This window comes from Myotis brandtii, unplaced genomic scaffold (genome assembly GCF_000412655.1).
Source record: "Myotis brandtii unplaced genomic scaffold, ASM41265v1 scaffold217, whole genome shotgun sequence".
Lineage (NCBI taxonomy): Eukaryota > Metazoa > Chordata > Mammalia > Chiroptera > Vespertilionidae > Myotis > Myotis brandtii.
The window spans coordinates 2,252,090-2,276,422 of NW_005358137.1; the positions used below are offsets into that span (position 1 = coordinate 2,252,090).

The 24,333-nt window shown below is 42.9% G+C and overlaps 1 protein-coding gene across 1 annotated transcript in view; it reads right to left on the reverse strand.

The window, feature by feature from the left end:
* Positions 1 to 24,333, reverse strand: part of CFAP61 (cilia and flagella associated protein 61) — a 267,633-nt gene that overhangs the window by 223,045 nt on the left and 20,255 nt on the right. Inside the window, exons 4-7 of the mRNA XM_005865983.2 lie at positions 24,202 to 24,278; positions 22,746 to 22,813; positions 22,391 to 22,517; positions 9,739 to 9,871 (exon numbers count right to left, since the gene is read on the reverse strand). Coding sequence (XP_005866045.1) covers positions 9,739 to 9,871; positions 22,391 to 22,517; positions 22,746 to 22,813; positions 24,202 to 24,278 — 405 coding nt within the window. The remainder of the gene's footprint in view (positions 1 to 9,738; positions 9,872 to 22,390; positions 22,518 to 22,745; positions 22,814 to 24,201; positions 24,279 to 24,333) is intronic.

Genomic DNA, 24,333 nt, shown 5'->3' on the forward strand with positions numbered 1-24,333 from the left:
CTGTCCAGTTTTTCCAACACCATTTATTGAAGAGACTGTCTTGTCTCCATTGTATGCTCTTGCCTCCTTTGTCAAATATTAATTGAGCATACTGGCTTGTGTTGATTTCTGGGTTCTCTGTTCTGTTCCACTGGTCTATATGTCTGTTCGGGTGCCAGTACCAGGCAGTTTTGAACAGACTATCAAACTACAGCGGGAAGGCTGGGGAGAGTTGTGGGGGGAGGTAAGAGATCAACCGAAGGACTTGTATGCATGCATATAAGCATAACCAATGGACGCAAGAGACTGGGGATAGGGGAGGCCGAGGGAAGGTCAATGGGGCGGGGGGGGGAGAGACATATGTACTACTATCTGTAATATTTTAAACAATAAGATAAAATTTTTTAAAAAACAACTAAAGACTTCACAATTGGCTCTTGTAAGCCAGAGAGAGAGCTAATTCCAGCATACCACTGCCTAAGGGCCAACCTGAGGAAGTCTAGGTGATTGGGAGAATGACACAGGAAGACAGGTGGGAGGACAGTGACAGCACTGATTTTGAACCTGAAGAGGCTTAATTCCCTGGATACAGCTTGGTACAGACTGAAGATCTGCTCCCATATCCTAAAATGGTTTCCTCCCTATTGAGGGGTCCTGTTTCTGCCTTCCCATTTGAGACTGAGTCTGTGGTCTCATCTCCAAAGAACACAAAGCTTCTGATATCTGAGGCAGCACGACCTCTTGGAGATTGGCCCTCTAGACACACCAAAGGGTCCTTTGCAGGGTTGGGATTGCAATTTTAAGCCTGTAACTTTCCTCTGATGTTTACACACAATAAAAATGTGTAACATACAACTAGAGAAAGAACGAATGTGAGCGTCTTCCCACTGCAGCCGCTCTTTAGGAGCACTAACTCAAGTGATTAAGGTTGAAGCTAGCACCTTGGAAGCAAAAAATTAAAAGCCTTCTCCAGAGTGATGTCAGCATCAAGGCAGTTTAAAGATATCCATCATTTTGTCCCCCAATTCAACAGCAAATATTCAGCATCTACCCATGAACAAAAGTGCCTATGAAATCCAGTACCATAGGCAACGGACCTGGAAGGAGTCTTGCCTACCTGTGCATCAGGAAATAGGCAGACAGTCATAAGCCCTGGCTATGGACCATGCGTGGCCTATGAACTGGCTCCAGCACCTCTTGGTGTGGTCTGGGAGCCACTGACTTAATCACTCGCAGAGGAGAGAGTCTTTGTGAAAGGACATGTTTCTAGAGAACTTCCGGGACTTCATTGAATTTGGATACACTAGAGTGGGTAAAAGAAACAGTCTGACTTTAACCATGTCACCCATCACCAAGGAGACACAGATTAGTGCCAAGATAGATCTTCCTTGGGGCGGGGAGAGGGATAGCATATGAACAAATACCGGCATTCCCAGCTGTGTGAATGCTTCCTAAGGGATTCATTTATCTTCACCCCATTCAGCGTACTAAATCAGGGGCTCCAAAACTGGGGTGGGGTACGGTGGGTGAAAAGAGTCTAGGAAAACAGCAGATAGAACTCTTGGAGAACATTAAAGACACACAGACCATAAATATGTTGCAAATTCTACCCAGAAGTCCACCCATGACCTACTGGTAATGTCTCACCCATGAATCCCTCCAACTGGCCATGAGCACTCCCCGCTCTCTGTGTGCCTCGCCCATATACCACCCTACCCCCATGGCTAGCTCCCTTGCATGTTTCCAGCAGCAGCATGAGCAGGCTTTGGCAGATGGCTAATGAGCACATGCAGAAAATCAGTTAAAGCAGTGGGCCAGAGAGAGACCACAAACTTGAGTTGTAGTGCCATCTTTGGGAAAAGAAGCTGTCTGTACTCAGTCTGCTGCTTCTCAAGATTCAGAGACTACATATGCGCTTACAAATTCTGCCACAAGAGAAAGCAAGTAGCATGGAGCAGATGTATTCACAGGATATACAAGAAAGCCTCAGAATTCCTTGTAGGGCTAATGGAGATATTTCACTTATGATGGAGATGATTGCTACTTCAAAAGTGAAGCCAGTAACACAAAATTCCAAGGAACATTTAAAAAGCAAGGAAATATGCAAGGAAATAAATACAGTAACCCAACTCAAAGAGATGGAGATCTCTGATTTATCATATCAAGAACTAAAAATAGCTATTTTAAAGAAACTTAATGAACTACATGAAAGCACAGAAAGACAGTTTAAGGAAATTAGAGAAACAATGCACACACACACACACACACACACACACACACATTGAGAAGTTTAATAAAGAGACAGAAATCATAAAAAATTGAAAAGAAATTTTGGTGCTGAATAATACAATGAATGAAACAAAACAAAATGTAATAGAGAGCATCAACACAAGACTTGATCAAGTAGAAGTAATCAGTGAGATCAAAGATAGGATCTTTGAAATTATCCAGTCATAGGAAAACAAAGAAGAATGAAAAAGAGAGGGAAAAGTCTACATGATCTAGGAATATTATCAAAAAGATCAATTTGCAAATCATTGTATTTCCAGAAGGAGAAAGGGGGAAAGGGAGACAGAAAGCTTATTTAAGAAGAGCTGAGAACATCTTAAATCTAGGGAGAGATTTGTATATCAAAGTTCATAAAAGTCCTAAGTCACCAAAGTCAACTTAAAAAGATCCCCTCCAAGGCACATTTAATAAAACTGTAAAAAATAAAAAACAAATAGAGAATCTTAAAAGTAGCAAGAGACGCCCTAACCGGTTTGGCTCAGTGGATAGAGTGTCGGCCTGCGGACTAAGGGTCCCAGGTTCGATTCCGGTCAAGGGCATGTACCTTGGTTGCAGGCACATCCTCAGTGGGAGGTGTGCAGGAGGCAGCTGATCGATGTTTCTCTCTCATCGATGTTTCTAACTCTCTATCCCTCTCCCTTTCTCTCTGTAAAAAATCAATAAAATATATATATTTTTTAAAAGTACCAAGAGACAAGAAGCTGCAATTTATTTTAAGGCTATCTTAGCAGAAACCTTACAGGGCAAGAGAGCATGAATGATATATTCAAAGTGCTGGAATAAAACCCTGCCAACCAAGAACACTTTGCCCAGCACTGCTATCCTTCCAAAATGAAAGGTAGATAAAGACTTTCCCAGACAAACAAAAGCTGAGGGAGTTCATCACCACTAGACCTACCATACAAGAAATATTGAAAGGAGTTCTTTAAACTGAACATGAGAACATACGAAAATATACAACACACTGATAAAGGTAAGTATATAGTCAAATTCAGAACTCTCTAATACTGTAATATGGTGGAATGCTAAACACTTAACTCTAGTATAAAGATTAAAGTCCAAAAGTATTAAAAATAAAATATCTATAATTTATTAATAAATACACAATATTAAAAAAGGTAAATAGTGACATTGAAAAAAAAGGGTAAAATTTTTGTATGTGATCGAAGGTAAGTTGTTATCAGCATAAAATAGACTACTACATGAATAAAATTTTATGTAAGCCTCATTGTAACAACAAAGCAAAAACCTGCAGTAGATCCCCAAAATATAAACAAAAAAGAATATAAGCATAACACTACAGGAAATAAATAATTAATAAAAGATGGCAGAAAGAGATAATGAAAGGAACAGGGTACTACAAAAAAGAAAACAATAACTCCTTACCTATCAATAATTACTCTAAATGTAAATGGATTATATTCTCCAATCAAAAGATATAGAGTGGCTGGATCAATAAGAAAGCAAGACCCAACTATATGCTGCCTACAAAAGACTCACTTCAGTTCTAATACTAAAGTGGAGAGAGAGGGGGGAAAATGATATTCCATGCAAGTGGACACCAAAAGAAAGCAGGGGTACTTATATCAGAGAAAATAGACTCTAAGCCAAAAATGGTAACAAGAAACAAAGAAGGTCATTATATAATTATAAAGGGTTCAATTCATGAAGAAGATATAACAATCATAAATATAAATATAAGCATATATATATACACACACATATATGTGTATATATACATATATTTACAGATATAGATATAGATACAGATATAGATATAGATATAGATATATGTATCCAACATATCAGGCTACTTAAATATATTAAGCAAATACTAAAGGATATGAAGGGAAAAACAGACAATACAAGAATAGAAGGAAACTTTAATACCCCAAACATTGGGTAGACCATCCAGACAGAAAATCAACAAGGAAACATTGGACTAGATTGATACTTTAGATCAAATGAACCTAACATAAATATACAGAACATTCCATCCAACAGCAGCAGAATACACAGTCTCCTCAAGCACACATGAAACATTCTCCAGGACAGATTATACATTAGGTCACAAAACAAGTCTTAACAAATTTAAGAAGATGAAATCATACCACGTATCTTTTCTAACCACATGTTGTGAAACTAAAAATCAGTAACATTAGGAAAACTGAAAAATTCACAAACACGTGAATATTTAAAAGCACTCCTAAACAACTAAGAGGTTAAGTAATAACTCAAAAGAGAAATAAAAAACATCTTCAAACAAAAATGGGAAACAATATACCAAACCTAAGGGATGCTGAAAAAGCAGTTCTAAGAGCTAAGTTTATAGCAATAAATGTCACAGCAAGAAAAAAAGAGAGATCACGAATAAGCAACCTAATTGTACAACTCAAGGAATGAGGAAAAGAAGATTGAATTAAGCCCAAAGTTAGCAGAATTAAGGGAATAACAAAAAGCAGAGCAGGAACAATGAAATAAAGACTAGAAACATGATCAGAAAAGATCAGTAAACTAAGAACTGGTTCTTTAAAAAGATAAATAAACCTTTATCGACAAACCTTTAGCTAGAATAAGGAAAATAGAAGACTCAAATAAAATCAGAAATGAAAGAGGATATATTATAACCAGTAACAAAAATACAAAGGATCACAAGGGACTACTATGAATAATTATATGGTAAAAAATTAGACAGACCAATAGAAAATATGAACAGACCAATAAAAAATGAGATTGAATTAATAATCAAAAACCTCCCAACAACAAAAAGCCCCAGATCAGATAGATTCACTGATGATTTCTACTAAATATTTTAAGAATTAAAATCAATCTTTCTTAAACTCTTTCAAAAAAACTGAAGGGGAGGGTACACTCCCAAATTCATTTTATGAGTCCAGCAATAAATATCCTTATACCCAAATCAGACACTACCAGAAAAGAAAACTACAGACCAATATCCACAATGACTATAGTTGCAAAAACTCTCAACAATATATTAGCAAGCCAAATTCAATAGCACATTAGAAGAATCATATACCATGACCAATCAGAATTTTTCCTTGGATAAAATTTCCTTGGCTGGTTCAACATACACACATCAACAAATGTGCTGCACCACATTAATTAATAGATATTAAAGACAAAAATCATATTATATCAATAGAAGCAGATAAATCATTTGACAAAATGCAACATCCTTTCATGATAGAAATGCTCAAAAAATGGGGTATAGAAGAAACACGTGTCAGCACAATGAAGGCCATACATAACAAGCTCACAGAGAGCATCATACTCAACCCTGAGTGGTTAAAAGATTTTCCTCTAAGATCAGGAACACATACAAATGGCCATCAGGTACATGAAAAAATGCTCAACATCATTAGTCATCAGAGAAATGCAAATCAAAATTACAAGGAGATATCACCTCACACCTGTTAGAACAGCTATCATCAAAAAGATAAAGGATAACAACTGTTGGCAAGAATATGGAGAAAAAGAAACCCTGGCGTGCTGTTGGTAGGAATGTAAACTGGTACAGCCACTATAGAAAACAGTAGGGAGGTTTCTCAAAAAATTAAAAGTAGAGTTACTATATGACCTAACACTCCCACTTCTGGGTGTATATCCATTCATCAGTAGATGAACATTTGAGCTATTTCTACTTTTTGGCTATCCTATATAATAAGTGAGAAACATGCAAATTAACCATCCCTCCACTATGCTCAAGCCACACCCACAAGCCATGCCCACCAGCCAATCAGGAGCGAGTAAGCAAATTAATTCAACTAAAATGGCGGCGGCCAGGGAGCTGGAGTGAGCAGGAGGCTTGGGTTGCCCCCAGCGATGGAGGAAGCCAAGCTTCCTGCCTGCCCTGGCTGGCCCTGGGCTACGCTCAAGGCTACAAAGTTTCAATTATAGAAGATAAATAAATCCCAGAAAAAAAAAAAGAAAAAAAGGAGAGGCTGGAAGCTTGGGTCACTGGGGGGCATGGCCAGCCTGAAAACGGCCATCAGCCCCTCACCCAGGCTGGCCAGGCACCCCAGTGGGGACCCCCACCCTGAAGGGGGTGTGGCCAGCCTGAAAACAGCCATCAGCCACTCACCCAGGCTGGCCATACCCCCATGAGGTGAGGTTCCCCGCTGGGGGGCTTGGCCAGCCTGAAAACAGCCATCAGCCCCTCACTGAGACTGGCCAGGCACCCGAGTGGGGACCCCCACCCTGAAGGGGGTGTGGCCAGCCTGAAAATGGCCCTGAGCCCCTCACCCAGGCTGGCCAGGCATCCCAGAAGGACCCCCACCCTGATCTGGGACACCCTTCAGGGCAAATCAGCCAGCCCCCACCCGTGCACCAGGCCTCTATCCTATATAATAAAAGGGTAATATGCAAATTGACCCTAACAGCAGAATGACTGGGAATGATTGGTCACTATGACACACACTGACCACCAGGGGGCAGATGCTCAATGCAGGAGCTGCCCCCTGGTGGTCAATGCGCTCCCACAGGGGTAGCTCTGCTCAGCCACAAGCCAGGCTGACGGCTGATGGCTGCCAGCACAGCGGTGGTGGCGGGAGCCTCTCCCGCCTCCTCAGCAGCACTAAGGATGTCCGACTGCTGCTTAGGCCTACTCCCCACTGGCAAGTGGACATCCCCCAAGGGCTCCCGGGCTGCTAGATGGATATCTGACTGCCAGCTTAGGCCCGATCCCCCAGGGAGTGGGCCTAAGCCAGCAGGTGGACATCCCCCGAGGGGTCCCAGACTGCGAGAGGGCACAGGCTGGGCTGAGGGAACCACCGAGTGCACAAATTTTTGTGCACCGGGCCTCTAGTTTTGAATAATGCTGCTACAAACAATTCTGTACGTGTTATTGTGTATGTGTGTTTTTAATTCTAGGGGTGGAACTGCTGGGTCAAATAGTATTTCTATATTTAACTTAAAAATTGTTTTTAATCCTAACCTGAGAATGTTTCTGTTTGTTTGTTTTTTGTTGTGGTTTTTTTTTAGGGAAAGAGAAACATCAATTGGTTGCCTCCTGTACATACCTCAACCAGGGATCAAACTTGCAACCAAGGTATGTGCCCTGACCAGGAATCGAACCTGCAAACTTGGTGTCTGGGATGACACTCAACCAACTGAGACACCTGGCCAGAGATATATTTAATTTTTGAGAAAATGCCAAACTGTTTTCCAAAGTGGCTATACCATTTTATAACCCCACTAGCAATATATGAGGGTTACAATTTCTCCACATCTTTACCCACACTTGTTACTGTCCCCTTTTATTATAACCATCCTAGCAGGTATAAAGTGGCATCTTGTTGTGGTTTCGATTTGCATTTTCCTACTGACCAATGATGTTGAACATTTCACAGGCTTATTGGCCTTTGGCTATCTTTTTCAGAGAAATGTCTATTCAAATTCTTTGCCCACATTTTGGCTTGGATTATTTATCTCTTTATTCCTGTTGTAGTTCTTTATACATGCTAGATACAAGTTCTTTGGCATGGTATTCTAAAAAGCTTCTGTGGTGATTGTCGTAAACACCACGCTTGAGAATCACTGATCATATTATCAAAAGCCTCAAATTCATCATATTATCAAAATAAGAGAACTTTTGATTATATGTTTTTTAAGAAAAGTAATATTCTTTAAATAGTTTTTACAGTTTTGTCAAATAATGAGAAGTGAGTGTATGAAGAATAATGAATCCCTAAACAAATCATCCTAGAAGTAAAACTGCTAAATCCCTACCTTTGAATGCTTTTCAATAAACTGGCACAAAGTCTTTCTTTTTAAAATAAAGGTCAAATATTGTTCGTTCTCTTTTTTTGTCCTTCTCACCCTTTCCTTGGGTGTGGACTTCTAGGTCTACAGCTGGCACAGCTGAGGGTGTGGGTTTCATCTTTTTAAATTCCCATCCCTACCTCTGCTCTCAGTAAAGCCCTCCTGGATAGACACTGCAGAATCAGGACACTTGTAAGGCATATCCCAAGTGATGGGGTCACAGGGCAAGGCTGGTACAAAGTGGGGAAGACACCTTGAGGGGTCATGAAGCCCCAGGGTGCAGTGGGGACAGTGCTGGGCTGGCGGGCACCAGGACTGCCTGCAGTGAGAGCTGCTCCAGAGCTACAAACACTGGGGCCCTGCAGAAGAGCAGACCCAACAGGCAGGCCTTGTGATTTTTCCAGAAAAGCTACCCATTCAAATTGTTATAGACACTTTCCTAATTTTTAAATGTTAGCCATTAATACAACAAATTTAGTCATAATAACCTAAATCACATCATGGGAAAACACTGGACAAATTCAAATTGAGAGATATTCCCCCAAATAACTGACCTGTGCTTTTCAAAACTGTCATTGTCATGACAGACAGACAGACTGGGACACTGTTCCCGATTACAAGAGACTGAAGACACGTGACACGTGAGCTCATTGAATGATCTGCATTTCCATCTGCTCTGAAGGGCATCATGGGGACTATCAGTAAAATCTGAGCAAGGTCTGTGGTCAGATAACAGGATTGAGCTTGACTCAACCACTGTGCTAGTTACAGAAGACAACATCCTTGTTTTGAGGAAATGTACGCTGAAGTGTTTAGTGGTGAAGGGGAATTACGTCTGTATCTTATGCTTAAATGGTTTATAAAAAATACATAATATATATGCAATATATATGTATCCGTAGATAGACACAGAAAAAGAGCAAGCAAAGAGAATAATACAGAAAATGTGGTAAAATGTTAACATTTATGGAATTGGGGTACTTATAAGTTTTCTTTAAGTGTGAAAGATTGTTAAAATAAAAAGTTAAAAATTATTTTCCAAGTCAAACAAAATGCATCTGCCTGTAGGATACTGGTTTCTAACGTCTGGCCTCTGGGAACTTAGGGTCTCAGAAATCCCCTCCCCCCGGCCCAACTGGCATGCCTCAGTGGTTGAGCCTCGACCTATGAACCAGGAGGTCATGGTTCAATTCCCCATCAGGGCACATGCCCAGGTTGCAGGCTTGATCCCCAGTAGGGGGCGTGCAGGAGGCAGCCAGTCAATGATTCTCTCATCATTGATGTTTCTATCTTTCTCTCCCTCTCCGTTCTTCTCTGAAATCAATAAAAGTATATTTGAAAAAAAGACGCCTAAAAAAAAAAGAAGAAAAGAAATCCCCCCTACATACTACTGGAGGATCTTCTCCCCTCACCCTAATTTTCACCCCTACCTCTAGAGACAGAGCAAAGAATCCACAGCAGCCTGGGCATCTGGAAGGACCTCACAAAAACCTAAAATCCTAAAGCCAATTAACACGGGAAGAGGTGTGATGCCACAGCCCGGAAGCTGGCGTGGCATGCCACCTGGAAGGGCATGGAGGAGGAGGAGGGTATGACAGCTCCAGGAGTGCCTGGCGAAACCTGGAACAGCAACGCTTATTTCTCCCATTTCTGTCACTAAGCGTATCCCTAGGTGGATTGATCACCAACCTCACACACGACAGCATGATTCTCCTTGTCTTGGGCCTCTATTAGTTCAGCCAGAAAGTATTCGCCATAAGTTGCTCTCAGAATTGTGTCATGTTGCAAAAATATTGGCATGAGGTCATCATGATCTTCCACCCTGTTTAACAGAAAGACTTAGGTTCAGTGTTCTTTCTTAAAAAGGAGTACCTGTGTGCCAGACCCTGTTCTAAATGCCAGGAATACAACAACATGCAGGTGAAATGAACTTCCATTCTAATAGGAGAAACAGATGATGAAAATGTAACAAACACAGCACTTCACACATGTCAACAATGATAGTGCTTTGGGTGGAGAGTGATGGGGTCGAGTGGTCAGGGAAGACCTACCTCTCTGAGGAGGGACGTCAGAGTTGGGACCTGAATGAGGAGAAGGAGAGGAAGCTATGTTGAGACCTGGGGGTAGAAACCTCCAGCAGAGCGAACACACTCAGCATGTTTGGCTGTGAAAGGTAGAGCAGCTCGTCATGAGCCAAAGGACAAGATGCTGGGAATAGCATTGCCCAAATGTTTTCCAAAGAACACTACTTCTATGGCATTGTCCCCAGAATCCTCTTCCTCCCCCCAAAAGAATTCCACTTCACATGGAGGGGGAAATGCTGATTTAAAGGCAATGAAGTTCTGCTCATCATCCATTCTCAGGACCTTCTACAGTGACCTTGACAACCAATGTGTGTGTGTGTGTGTGTGTGTGTGTGTGTGTGTGTGTGTGTGTGGTAGAGGGAGGACCCAAGAACCAGATTTATGGCAGCATAGTGATGCTAGCCTTAGACCCATTTTGCTGCCATATTTAACATTCTTTCCTTTTTTGTACATTCTTAGTTATATTTAGTGTTCTATTTTATTCTCTAGGATGTTCTTATACTTTTATCCTGATACTTTTCTTGTTAAAAATATACACATTTGCATTATTTTTTTTGTATGTATCTCATTTGGCTACTAACCTCCTCCCATTCATTTCTTTACTATGGCATCTTCATTATCCCACTTTATCTTCTACATGTTCTCCTGGATATAAATAGCAGCTCCACCTATGGAGCGATTAGTATGTATATAAAGCTCAGGGCTTTCTCCAGATTATCATGGCAACCGCAGGAGGTGGGCACCATATTCACTCCTCAGATGGAGGAGAGCAAGGCTCATGGGGATGATGGAATGCTTTGCCTGAGACCATAGAAACAGGTGGCAGCAGAGCTATGCTAAGAACTCGGGTCAGCTGATCTGGACCCAGTCATCACATGCTACACTAAGCCAACAATGCACTTCAAAAATCTTCCTTTAAATCGGCATTCCTTTTGAAAACTGGCAGCAAGAAGCACAAACAGTTGAGAGACTTTGGCTCAAGGGCAAGAGATCAACACTATGGATCATCCAGCCAGCCCTGCCACAGCTCCTCCAACCTTTGCTGGAAAAAAATCCCCCCATCCTGCCACAGCTCCACCCCCCAAATCTAAAGGCTTTAAACTGGAACACCCAGTGCACTCGGGATAAAAATCTCCACCCCACTCCCGGGATGAAACCTTTACCTCTTGTGACACAGGCTTAACTTTTGGAAGAATGATGGTTTTTCATCAATAATAAGCATCTTGACGGAAGAAATACATATTTGAAAAACTAGGTCTCTGCCCTATAATACCCGAGAGCTAAAGAGAGAGCCAGTCAACAGACCACGGCACAAGAAGGAAAAATACAACCTCTTATCAACACTTCCTGGAAGGAGAGACAGCAGGAGGTCCTTATCCAGGCAACCAGGATATTGGCTTGTTATACTATCAACCTGGGTATGATGTCACCCAACCATCTCCTTCCACATGCCAGGGCATCAGGATTCTCTAGTGGTGAGTGGAAAATAGGGAACCAGAAACAAACACCAACCGTGTTTTTAGGATACACATGACCATTTCACGAACTATTTTAGCCCTGCACTCATTTTTTTTTAAAGTAGTTCTTGACCTCCTGCCCATCTATTTTTGTGCATATGTCACCTTTGGCTGGGATGTACTAAGGCAGTGGTTCTCAACCTTCTGACCCTTTAAATACAGTTCCTCATGTTGTGACCCAACCATAAAATTATTTTCGTTGCTACTTCATAACTGTCATGTTGCTACTGTTATGAATTGTAATGTAAATATCTGATATGCAAGATGGTCTTAGGCGACCCCTGTGAAAGGGTCGTTCAACCGCCAAAGGGGTCGCGACCCACAGGTTGAGAACCACTGTACTAACGCCTTATAATAAATGTGTCAAAGGCTTATGGAGCGCTTTTGAAAAGATTGGAGAATAAACCATACAGTGTGGGGTCACAGTCTGGGCTGGGAAGCTAGAGTGCCTTCGTCTGGATTTAACAGCTGTGACCTTGGGCAAGTCACTTAACCCATGTCACAGTTTTTTCACCTGTCATAAAGACAGTAAATGTTAAGATAATAATAACAGGTTATTATCATTAACACTATTATTACTTAGGCAGGAAGGGTCAATAAGAACAGTTGTAGAACATTGATTAATGCATGGAAGAGGTTATCACTACAAAAGCTTGAGTTATTGCACTAGCTTCCCCTTGGCCATGGTAGGAATAAACTCATCCATTCCATCCACTATCACTAATCTGCTTAAAATCCCACTTTCTTCACCTCACTCACTCCCTTACTCAAAAGCTTTTGCCAGTCTCCACTATTTCTCAGATGAACTAGAGCCCTGAGCCTCATTTTTGATGCCTCCATCTTTCCATCCTCAGTACCAACAATGAAACAAGTTGATCTATTCATTGTTCTTAGAAGAGGACCTCACCATCCTCCCTCCTTCCGCCTCCTTTCCTCTCCAGCACTTTGACCCCTCACTTATTCCAAATTCCAGCATCTTTCAAGGCTCACCTACACCTCACACCCTCCAGCCTTCTGTCCTAGAAACCCAATGACAGGGTCACCACTGGGTACTCATTGACCACGTCTGGTGTTAACATCAATGCAGGTCATGTTCCCAGCTCAGGAACATGCTCTTTGGGGACAAGGGAGAGTTCTGTGTTGGTTGCTCTGTGATGATGACTCTCCTTGACCCAACTCTGGCCAGGACACTCTGAGCCCTCTTCTCAACAGGCCTCAACCTTGGCTTGTAAAGACCTGAATAAACACTAACGTATTTTCTAAAACCTTATGGCTACCTCCCTAGGATGACCCTAGCCCCCCTTAAAGTGTCTCCTGGAGAATGCTTAAGGCCGCCAAAGAATGTCCTGCTTGTTCCAGCTGACACCTGTGGATAGGACCCCTGTCTCTGTGGGAGTGGGGAGTCTAACTTCAATAAGTGCCAGTTAGCAAACTCAGATGGTTTCCACTTGGACCAATCCCCCCTTCCCACTTTATTTTTTTTATCTTTAATTTCTTTATTGGTTAAGGTATTATAAATGTGTCTCACTTTATTTTTTAAAAAAATTTTTAAATATATTTTTATTGATTTCACAGAGGAAGGGAGAGGGAGAGAGAGAAACATCAATGATGAGAGAATCATTGATTAGCTGCCTCCTGCACGCCCCACACTGGGGATCGAGCCCGCAACCCAGGCATGTGCCCTTGGCCAGAATTGAACCCAGGACCCTTCAGTCCGCAGGCCGACGCTCTACTCACTGAGCCAAACCAGCTAGGGCAGCCCCCCTTCCCACTTTATATAATTTTTCCCTTCCCTGATCCTATTGGGCCCCTATCGACTCCTCCTTCTCCATTTAAAACTCCTACTCACCTCTGTACAAATTGAAGTTGAATTCAGTTTATGTTGAACTCTTTTCCCTGTGGCAATAGTTATTACTGATTAAAATCTGTCCTTACCACTTTAACCAGTGTCTGGCTTTGCTTACATTTCACATCTGCATGCACTGTAGCCTGCAGTGCAGGTGCAACAACGATGGCCAACATGGATGGGATCCTTATCATATGCCAGGACTTTGTCCAGTGTTCCGCATGCACTGAAGTGCCCTAGCTAAGCCTGCTTTTCAGGTGGAGAAATATGGCCTGAGAGGGCGTATCTGGGAATGAGCCCACAGCCCCACGCTGGCAGCTCCACAGCCCTTCCACTCAGCCTCTGACTCCACTTGCTGAGAAACCTGCCCAGTCACTTCAACATTATGCATCTACAAAAGGGACAGGGGCAAGGATAGAGGGGAAGATACAATGTGGTGATGCAAGGGTGAACTTGACACCCTCAAGTTCAGTCTCTGGCAGGCAGTAAGCCCCCAGCAGCGTTTGCTCCTGGGAGACTTCACACACCCCTGTTCCGTGCCAGGAATCACTGTCAACTGACTACCTGAGCACCCAGGACCTCAGCTGAAAGAGCTCCACTGCGTTCCAGAAACCACTTGCTTCCCCACTTAGCAACCTGCCGAAAGGGTGCTAACAGTGACTCAGTGGCTAGAGCATCAGCCTCAGGGTCTTGGGTTCAATTCTGCTCAAGGGCATGTACCTCAGTTGCAGGCTCAATCCCTGGCCCCCAGTCGGGTGCCTGCTGGAGGCAACCAATCGATGTGTCTCTCTCACATCGATGTTTCCCTCTCTCTGTCTCTCCTCCCCCCATCACTCTAAAAATCAATGGAAAATATCCTTGGGTGAAGATTAATAACAAAAAAAAGGATGCTAACAGAAGTGGCTTTACTCTGTAATGAGTCCTGGATGATATTAGCTTTTTAAAAAGATTCTAAGAGAGAATAGCCAACAAATCCATGTTCAAACATTATGAGAATCTGCATCAATATTTAGTAAAGAGACAATTATTTTAAATTATGGGGAAATAACCCAATATTTTAATAATTTTCACTTTGAGTTGATCAAGACTGCTACAACCCAGGGAACTCCAAAACAAACTGTGTACAGGGCCTTATCTATATGATGCACACAAAAATATTAACCCATGGATATAAAAATCAGGAATAAAAGTTCAGAGAGACCCAGAGCTGTAAGACTAATCATAAGCCCTCAATAGCCCATTAACAAAGTTATCCATAATCATACCTCAATACTAGTTCTTCTGGAAAAAATAAGAGGAATCACCTAAATTGTGGCATTCTAAAGATTCTCTCTCTTAGCCCTTCCCCAAAATGGGTACCGAGGAACTTGTTCTGCTAAATGCATTCCTTGGGGTAATTGATAATTTATGATCTTGCATCAGCCCCCAGTGCTAATGATAAAGGATGACATCAGCCTCACAGAGTCTCAAATGGCACATGACAAAGTCTAGCCCCACAGAAACAAAGCACCCTGGCTACCAAAAACAATCCATCCGTCAGCTCCGCAGTGAGCACCGCCTGCCATCAGGAGCAGAGCCAGGGCTTCCTGTGAATTCCTTCCGCACAGGAGAGCCAGGTGCCCCTCACCTGAGGCGCAGCGTGTCAGCAGTGATGACTGGTGACTGTGGAAGGCCGCAGTTCACCAGCATCAAGTACAATGGGAATGGCACCACTCTCTGAGTGAAAAGCGGCATTCCTTATTTCTTCCGTTCAGGACAAGGCTTGGAGGAGGCAACCATGTGCTGGTTAACGTAATCCGTTAGAGGAGATTTCATTTTAACTTGTTTGGAGGAAACAAAAGGCCCATCCCATAGAGTAGAGACTAATTGATTGGTCAGGCAGCTAAATGTCCGTCAGACTCTGAGAAACATGCCAGATGAAAATGGAGTAAAAATCCAAAGCTTAAGAAAATCAACAGCCTCTCAAGGATACCATACCTCGCTTGGGGTATGGAGGTCCCTTAAAGCCAGGAGAAGGCCAGGTGAACAGTGACGGGGACCTGATGGCTCTCACTGGCTCCCTGGGAGGTAGGGACAGGAAAGAACACACTCACTCGTCATTCCCACTGTGACAGTTAGCGGGGCTTGCAGGAGCACTGTGCTGCCTGGACTCCACAGACCTTCCCCAGGTGGCTGGCACAGTCTCTCAGTGACAGGCAGACCAAGATTGCTTCAACGCCTCAGCATCCTGTCCACTCTGCTGTATAATTACAACCCTGGAGGAAAACCTACAGGCAACCCTCCCTCCAGTGCAGGAGGTGCACGCATTCTTGCCAGCAAAGAAACCGTTGCAAATTCACAGATAGAAGGTTCACACTGAAGGACTATGACAGCAGCTGCAGCAGCAGCAGCAGGCCATCTTTGCATTCAGAATATTGGCAGGGCCTCCTCTCTCCTATCTGATGGTATTTTGCACATCCAGAGAGGATTTGCATTTCATTAGCTAGACTTAAAAGTGTAGCATTGAAGAAGTGCTTCTGATATCACTTTAAATGCCATGAATATCGTATTTCTTCAAGCCTGAGTGAGTATGCGCATATGTATATTTTAAGAAATCAATGAATGGCCCTGGCCAGTGTGGCTCAGTTCGTTGGAGCGTCGTCCCATACACTGAAAGGTTGCTGGTTCGATTCTCAGTCAGGGCACATACCTAGGTTGAGGGTTTGGTTCCCCGTCGGGGTGCATGTGAGAGGCAAGGATCAATGTATCTCTCTCACATCAATGTTTCTCTTTCTCTCTCTCCCTCTCTCTAAAATCAATAAACGTACCCTACGGTGAGGATTTAAAAAAAAATAAATCAATGAATGAGCAAAATAATTTGTAGAAGATCCAATTTAGTGGTAGTGCTAAACAACCGTATATTTTAGCTAAACCAACCTTTTACCATGAATACGGTTTGAACTTGGGGAAGGAGAAACTCCAGTTGACACATTTTTTTCTTAGATGTGCAAAACAAAGCACCTTTTTCTTTCCAAGATCTCTTATGACCTCTAGTGGTCTTTCAAAAAATCAAATCTACCATTTCTAAACTTATTCCATTTCACTTTAAAATGGATTTTTATTAGTTTAATAAAATAAATTTTATAACAATTTAGCTTCTACTCCTTGGAAAATGGCATTTTTTAAAAAGTTACAAAGAATTTGAAACCTTACGTGACTTCAGAGCATATTCAAGACCAATTAGAGGCCCCTGCACTGTTAACCAATTCTATTGGCTGGGTACCAGGACTCCCAAAGATGGATGGTGAAATTCCTAACTGCTCTACCCCTTCTTTTTGAAGGCTTGAGGATATTCATGACGTAAGCATCAGAATGTCCATTTATATGAAATTGCTCAGAAGTCAAGCTTAGGTAGATTCCTAAAAAGCATTAGGCCATCAAATGCTTAATAAAAATAGATGCTTTAGGAGGTAAAAAGTTAGTATTTAAAACCCACCAACCTTATGTTTTAAAAGTCCTAAGTTTTATTTCATTTATTTTAAGTAGTAATGATGTTGACCTAATTTGGTTAATCAGTGTCATCAAAAAAGGAATGAGCCATTTTAGTGACAGTGGTACCCCTCACCCTTTACTAGTATCTGTGACTGTGCTTTCCATGGTTTGTTAAACTGCAGTCAACTGGGGCCCCAAAATATTAAATGAAAATTTCCAGAAATAAGCAATTCATTAATTTTAAACTTTGAGTAACAGAATGAAATCGCCCCGCCCCGGATGGGAGTCATCCTGGGTCCAGCGCATCCACACTGTACACGCTAACCCGTCCGACAGTCACTTAGTTTCAGTTATTAGATTGGTGGCCAGAGAAAGACCCCGCTCACACAGCTTTTCTTACAGCATATTGTTGCAGCTGCTCTATTTCATTATGTTACTGTTGTCATCTCTTACTTGCCTACTCTATAAATTAAACTTCACAATAGGTATGTATGTATAGGAAAACATAGTATAGAATTTTGTACTATCACGGTCTTAGGCAGGGGGTTTTGTCTTGGACTGTATGCCCCGGGGATAAGGGGAGGGGACCACTGTATTTACAATGCTGACTGACAGCACATAATCCTTTCCTGGTGCGTCCTTCCCTACCCCCATGATCATATGTTCTTAAATTATACTTTCCTGAAGGGCAGGAGGGTCTAATTTACCTGTGCTGACACTAACAAGAGAAACTTCATAGATCAGAAAGGAGGATTTGTAAGGTGTGAGCAAACCAATTAAAAATGTTATTTCACTCACAAAATTCCTTTTCTTCAGAATGTGTTTGGCTTGTATTAATTAGCATTTATATCCTAACCCGAAGGATTTTATAAAGAGAGAATTACAATGTGAGTAACTAGCTATGAATGAGAAAGAAAAATAATTTTCTACGAGGAATTTTCTTCTTGTTCTAAATTAAGTGATTAACTTGTATCTGAACTTATTCTCCTCGGTAATCTTATTTTAGACACATGCTGTCTGGATCTCAGAATGCAAAGTAAATGCTTTACAGGAAGAGTAAAAATGGAATCACTTTACATTGTGTGCAAAACGTTCAACATCTGCCTCCCTCCTTTTGCTTCCCTTCATCACCAAACTTCTCTAAAGAGCAGTGAGCATGACCTTGTCTTAACTTTCTTACCTCTATTCAGCTCATTGACATTCAATTAACAGTATCCAACCCTGCCCTTCGGGGAGGGGCAAGACGAGTCCCCAAACCAAGTAAGTGGTCAGAAGTAGGGCACTGAGTGGGCAAGGCTGGCACAGAGGAGCCAAGGGGATGAGCTTGGAAGGAAGACCTTGGGGAAGGCAGAGTTCAGAGCCATAAGAATAAGACAAAAAGAGAAGCAAATTAGGATGAGGTGGGGTTGGGGCTGCAGTCTGGGGGAGAGGCCAGTGTCAGGCAGGCAGCCACCCTCTCTCTCATCCCAAGTTCACCTGACTTCTCTTTAATAGATATGGAATTATCCAAGTTATTAATTTATCTTAAATGAGTTTTGGTAGTTGGTGTTTTTCAAGGATTTAGCCCATTTTCTCTAAATTGTTGAAGTTATACAGTTGTTGCAGCGCTCCCCAACCCTTTAATGTCTGTGGAGCCTGGAGTGGTGTCCCCTCTTTTATTCTTGGTATTGATGGTTTGTCTTCTTTTTCTTTTCCTTGATCAGTCTGGCTAGAAATCCATCACTTTTACTCAACTCATCTGTGTCTTTTTAAATTTCCAAATCCAATGGCCTCTCTTTTATACTCAAATGATTTAATTGCCCTTCACTGTTTGCCACTTCAAGAGTCTGACTTCTGCCACACTCCTTCCCCTCTCTTCCAGTTTTCTTTCTTATTATCAGTAGCAGTTCATTTTCATCTTTCAATATCCTGCACTTTTCACTTTAAAATCTCCCCCTCAACTGGACAATCTCCTTTTCTCTCATGATATCCTCACTCATGAGAGGACCTGTATTTCCAACTCCCTCCTGTCCATCTAATGCTATTATTTCTACTTTCAGCTAATGAAACCTGACAGCAGCTCCCCGAAACCCTGAGTTATCATTAACTCATTTTCATTCTTGAACTTCTCCATCCAAATTGCATTTTTACTGATCTATTCCCCCACCACCACCCGGATTTCTTTGACTTGTCAAGGCCTAAATTCCAGCCGGCTGCTCTGTGCTCCTCCTCTATAAGCCACTGACCACATGGAAAGCAGTTACCTAGTAACATAGAGAGCATATCATGCCTTTCTTCTTCAGTGCTCCCTGCTGGCTCCAAGATAAAGCCTTCCCATTATAGTACTTCTATCCAGAACCTGCTCTTTCTCCCCATACATTGAACAGTAGCTGTACCTGCCAACCTGCCTGGTAATAGACCGTGCGCTTTCCTGTCTCCATGCCTTTGCTCATTCTGTCACTCTGACTGAACTCTGACTCAACCTTCCTGACCAGATTCAGAGGCCAGTTCCTTTTTTAAGTGAACCCATCAGTTAGTATCAGAACCAAGATCAGAATCTATATCTACCTCACATCATTATTACAGAGTCTTAACAATTATGCTGTAATACTACATGCCTGGTAAATAGTAGGTCCCAGGTTTTTAAGATTTCAAATTCAATACTTTCTACAGAAATGGAGCACTTATCAAGTATGACAACAGCTGACCTGAGAAGATCCAATTTATTCTTCACTGATAAAAGCCAAGCAACCACTCTAGTGAAATGGTTTCATATGCACTCTCATCTCAAAGCAGCCCTTCTATTTTGCTCACAACTTTGTGAGTCAAAACTCTGAGGGGACACAGCCGGGCAGTCCTTCCTTGGGTCTCTCAGGGCTCCACCATCACATGTTGGCTGCGCTGCAGATGCAGGGGGGCTCTCTTTGCCTGGATGTCCTTGCTGGCTTCCTCACATGGCTGTCAGCCCACTGGCCCCAGGGCAGCATGTGGCCTTTCCGGCATGTTGGTCTCAGGGCCGTCGGACGTCTACACCCCATTCCCTCCAGAATGAGAGTCCCAAGAGAACTCCCAAGAGACCTAGCCTCAGAAATCACAGAGCCTCCCTTCCACCATGCTGTATGGGTTGAAAAAGTCACAATCTGGCCCTAGCCGGTTAGGCTCAGTGGATAGAGCGCCAGCATGCAGACCGAAGGGTCCTGGGTTTGATTCCGGTCAAGGGCACATACCTCAGTTGCAGGCTTCTCCCCAGCCCAGGCCCTGGTCAGGATGTGTGTAGGAGGCAACCAATTGATGTGTTTCTCTGACATCGATATTTCTCTCTATCGTTCCCTCTCTCTTCCACTCTCCCTAAAAATCAATGGAAAAATATCCTCGGGTGAGGATTAAAAAAAAAAAAAGTCACAATCTGGCCCAGATAAAGAGGGCCACAGACCCCACCTCTTGATGAGAGGACGGTAAGGCCACAGTGCAGGAGCACTTGCAGGATGGGAGATGGGGTTGCAGCCCTCCTTGGCAAACAGACTCGGGCATAGCCCTCTCCTTAAGATTGCTGAGCTTGGGGGCATGTCTTGTGGGCCACTCATGATACAGACCTTCGACTTAAGACACCCCTCTTTGGGGTCAACAGAATCGTCATCCACTGAATGCCAGAAAATAAGTGGGCTCTACTAGGAAAACCAAATAGGTAGCACATAATTATAATAGTAATAATAATAACAATATTTAATTTCCTTAAGCATTTACAGGTGATTGGAAGTGTGCTAAGGAACTGATTTTCATCAGCTCACCCAGTCAACCCAGTGGGCACTATGCTTGCACCCACTGACAGAGAGGAAATTGAGGCCTGGGGAGGCCGGTTCCTTTTTTAAGTGAACCCATCAGTTAGTATCAGAACCAAGATCAGAATCTATATCTACCTCACATCATTATTACAGAGTCTTAACAATTATGCTGTAATACTACATGCCTGGTAAATAGTAGGTCCCAGGTTTTTAAGATTTTAATTCAATACTTTCTACAGAAATGGAGCACTTATCAAGTATGACAACAGCTGACCTGAGAAGATCCAATTTATTCTTCACTGATAAAAGCCAAGCAACCACTCTTGTGAAATGGTTTCATATGCACTCTCATCTCAAAGCAGCCCTTCTATTTTGCTCACAACTTTGTGAGTCAAAACTCTGAGGGGACACAGCCGGGCAGTCCTTCCTTGGGTCTCTCAGGGCTCCACCATCACATGTTGGCTGCGCTGCAGATGCAGGGGGGCTCTCTTTGCCTGGATGTCCTTGCTGGCTTCCTCACATGGCTGTCAGCCCACTGGCCCCAGGGCAGCATGTGGCCTTTCCGGCATGTTGGTCTCAGGGCCGTCGGACGTCTACACCCCATTCCCTCCAGAATGAGAGTCCCAAGAGAACTCCCAAGAGACCTAGCCTCAGAAATCACAGAGCCTCCCTTCCACCATGCTGTATGGGTTGAAAAAGTCACAATCTGGCCCTAGCCGGTTAGGCTCAGTGGATAGAGCGCCAGCATGCAGACCGAAGGGTCCTGGGTTTGATTCCGGTCAAGGGCACATACCTCAGTTGCAGGCTTCTCCCCAGCCCGGGCCCTGGTCAGGATGTGTGTAGGAGGCAACCAATTGATGTGTTTCTATCTTTCCCTCTCTCTTATTGATGTGTTCTGACATCGATATTTCTCTCTATCGTTCCCTCTCTCTTCCACTCTCCCTAAAAATCAATGGAAAAATATCCTCGGGTGAGGATTAAAAAAAAAAAAAGTCACAATCTGACCCAGATAAAGAGGGCCACAGACCCCACCTCTTGATGAGAGGACGGTAAGGCCACAGTGCAGGAGCACTTGCAGGATGGGAGATGGGGTTGCAGGCCTCCTTGGCAAACAGACTCGGGCATAGCCCTCTCCTTAAGATTGCTGAGCTTGGGGGCATGTCTTGTGGGCCACTCATGATACAGACCTTCGACTTAAGACACCCCTCTTTGGGGTCAACAGAATCGTCATCCACTGAATGCCAGAAAATAAGTGGGCTCTACTAGGAAAACCAAATAGGTAGATTCATTTTTATTTATTTTAATTTAATTTATTTATGTATTTATTTTTAGGCAGATTCATTTTTAGATTTGTTTTATTTTAAAGTGATTTCACTCAGCATGGGACAAAAAAAACTATGTGTTTTCAGAAACCCATAAGTAGTAAATCTACAACTTTGCCGGCCACATAGCACCAAATGAGTCTCATCAGACATTTAGTTCCACAAATATGTCATCAAGAGGCACTGTGGACATCTTCAAATGAAGTCATGCTCATGGGTATTCCAAAACAATTTAATCCAAGCTGTACCTTCTTACAGTAAAACTGACAATTTAAAAACTCTTCCCAAGGGAACTGTTAGGGTAAAGCTTAGGTGACCAAAGGCACTGCTCCCGCCTTACCTGGCTTTGCGAACGTGCAGCTGAGGGTAATGGCTGTGCCTGTGACATATGTGTACAGCAAAGTCCTCGTTAAAGGTCAGATTCGGAATGCTCCCCACTTGGTCAAACACAGTTATCAGAGTTGTGCCTGAATCACAAGAGACAGAGAAATGTGGCCTCGTTTTACCAGGGAATAACTAGAACTTCCAAACACAGTGTAGTTCCCATTCTCAACGGTGTTTTAAGTGCTATAGGCATAGAGGCATGGTGTACATTGTGGACCTGGAGATCACCCTTATTTCCCATTCACCACGGCCCCATTCAAACATGAATTTCCTGTTCCCGACCGGGGCTGAGGTAGTCGAGCAGACCTTACCGAGGCTCATGTAGGCCGGCACGATGAGAAAGATGAAGTGCAGCTCTGGCACCGCCTTAAACACAGACCTGGCCAGGGAAAGAGAGGGCGGGTGAGTGTTAGTAACCAAGCAATCCCCTCAGCTGGCACCTGATTGAGACAAATGCCTTCACTAAACGGATGAGGTGTTCCAACCTCTCTCTGCCCTCCTTTGCTCCCTGCCTGCCAAGGCAAGAACATCTTCCAGGTAGTTTCTTCTTCTTCTCTACTTTTCCTTGGGCTCCCAAGCCCTTTTCTCTCTGCTCCATGGAGGTAGAAAGAATAAAGGCTGCCACGTTCACGCAGCGCACCAGATTTCTGCGAATATTAACCTTTGACCTGGCATCTGGAAGGTCTGGTGTGGCATTTCAACTGTGACTTGAAAGCTGAGCCCCGCTCCCAATGTCTGTGCAGGCTGTCGGCGACACGTCACGTCACCCGGGAGCCCCACTGATCATATTTCAGCATGTCCTATTATTCAGGATGCTTCTACAGTCTGTCATGTTAATAAACATTTCTAACGATAGGACTGAGGAAAACTTTAGGAACATCCTAACCCAGTGATGGCGAACCTATGACACGCGTGTCAGAGGTGACAAGCGAACTCATTTTTTGGTTGATTTTTCTTTGTTAAATGGCATTTAAATATATAAAAGAAATATCAAAAATATAATTCTTTGTTTTACTATGGTTGCAAATATCAAAAAATTTCTATATGTGACACGGCACCAGAGTTAAGTTAGGGTTTTTCAAAATGCTGACACGCCGAGCTCAAAAGATTCGCCATCACTGTCCTAACCTGTGGTTTTCTTTCAGCAATATCACTGCTATTCCATAAATGCTACACCTCAGAGAGTGTCATGTCCTTGAAAGATACTTTGAAACTACAGGCCCTCCATATCCACAGGTTCTACAGCTGTGGATTCAATCAACCACAGATCAAAAATATTTTTTTAAAAATGCTACATTGCTGCTGACGTGTACTATGCAGTTAGGCCTACAATGGTTGCATCTGTACTGAACATGTACAGACTTTTTTTTCCTTGTCATTACTCCCTAAGCAATATAGTATAACAATAGTCACATAAGCATTTCCATTGTATTAGGTATTATAAGTAACATAGAGATGATTTAAAGCAGCCGTCGCCAACCAGTGGTCCGTGGACCACTGGTGGCCTGTGAGGTCCGAATGGCTGGCGACCGCTGATTTAAAGTATACAGGAGGATTGTGTAGAATTTATGTAAATACTGTGCCAGTTTATATAAGGGCCTTGAGCACAGCAGCTTTAGGTATCCGCAGAAGTTCTAGAACCAGTCCCTCTCGAGGGATGACTGTATCCACATGGTCTCTTTCATGTCATTTTGGCACTAATGTGTCTCGTCTATGGTGCTGCTGCCAAGCCCCCAAGTCACCGTCCGCAGGGCTCCAGCCACTTACTGAATTATCTCTTTGCAGCAGCCAGTAGAAAACTCGTCCACGGCCACAAAGAGGTGCATGAACAATGTGTTCAGAGGCTGCAGAGGAAAAGAGAACATAACTAAGGCTGAGTGAGCATCTGGGCTAAGCTAG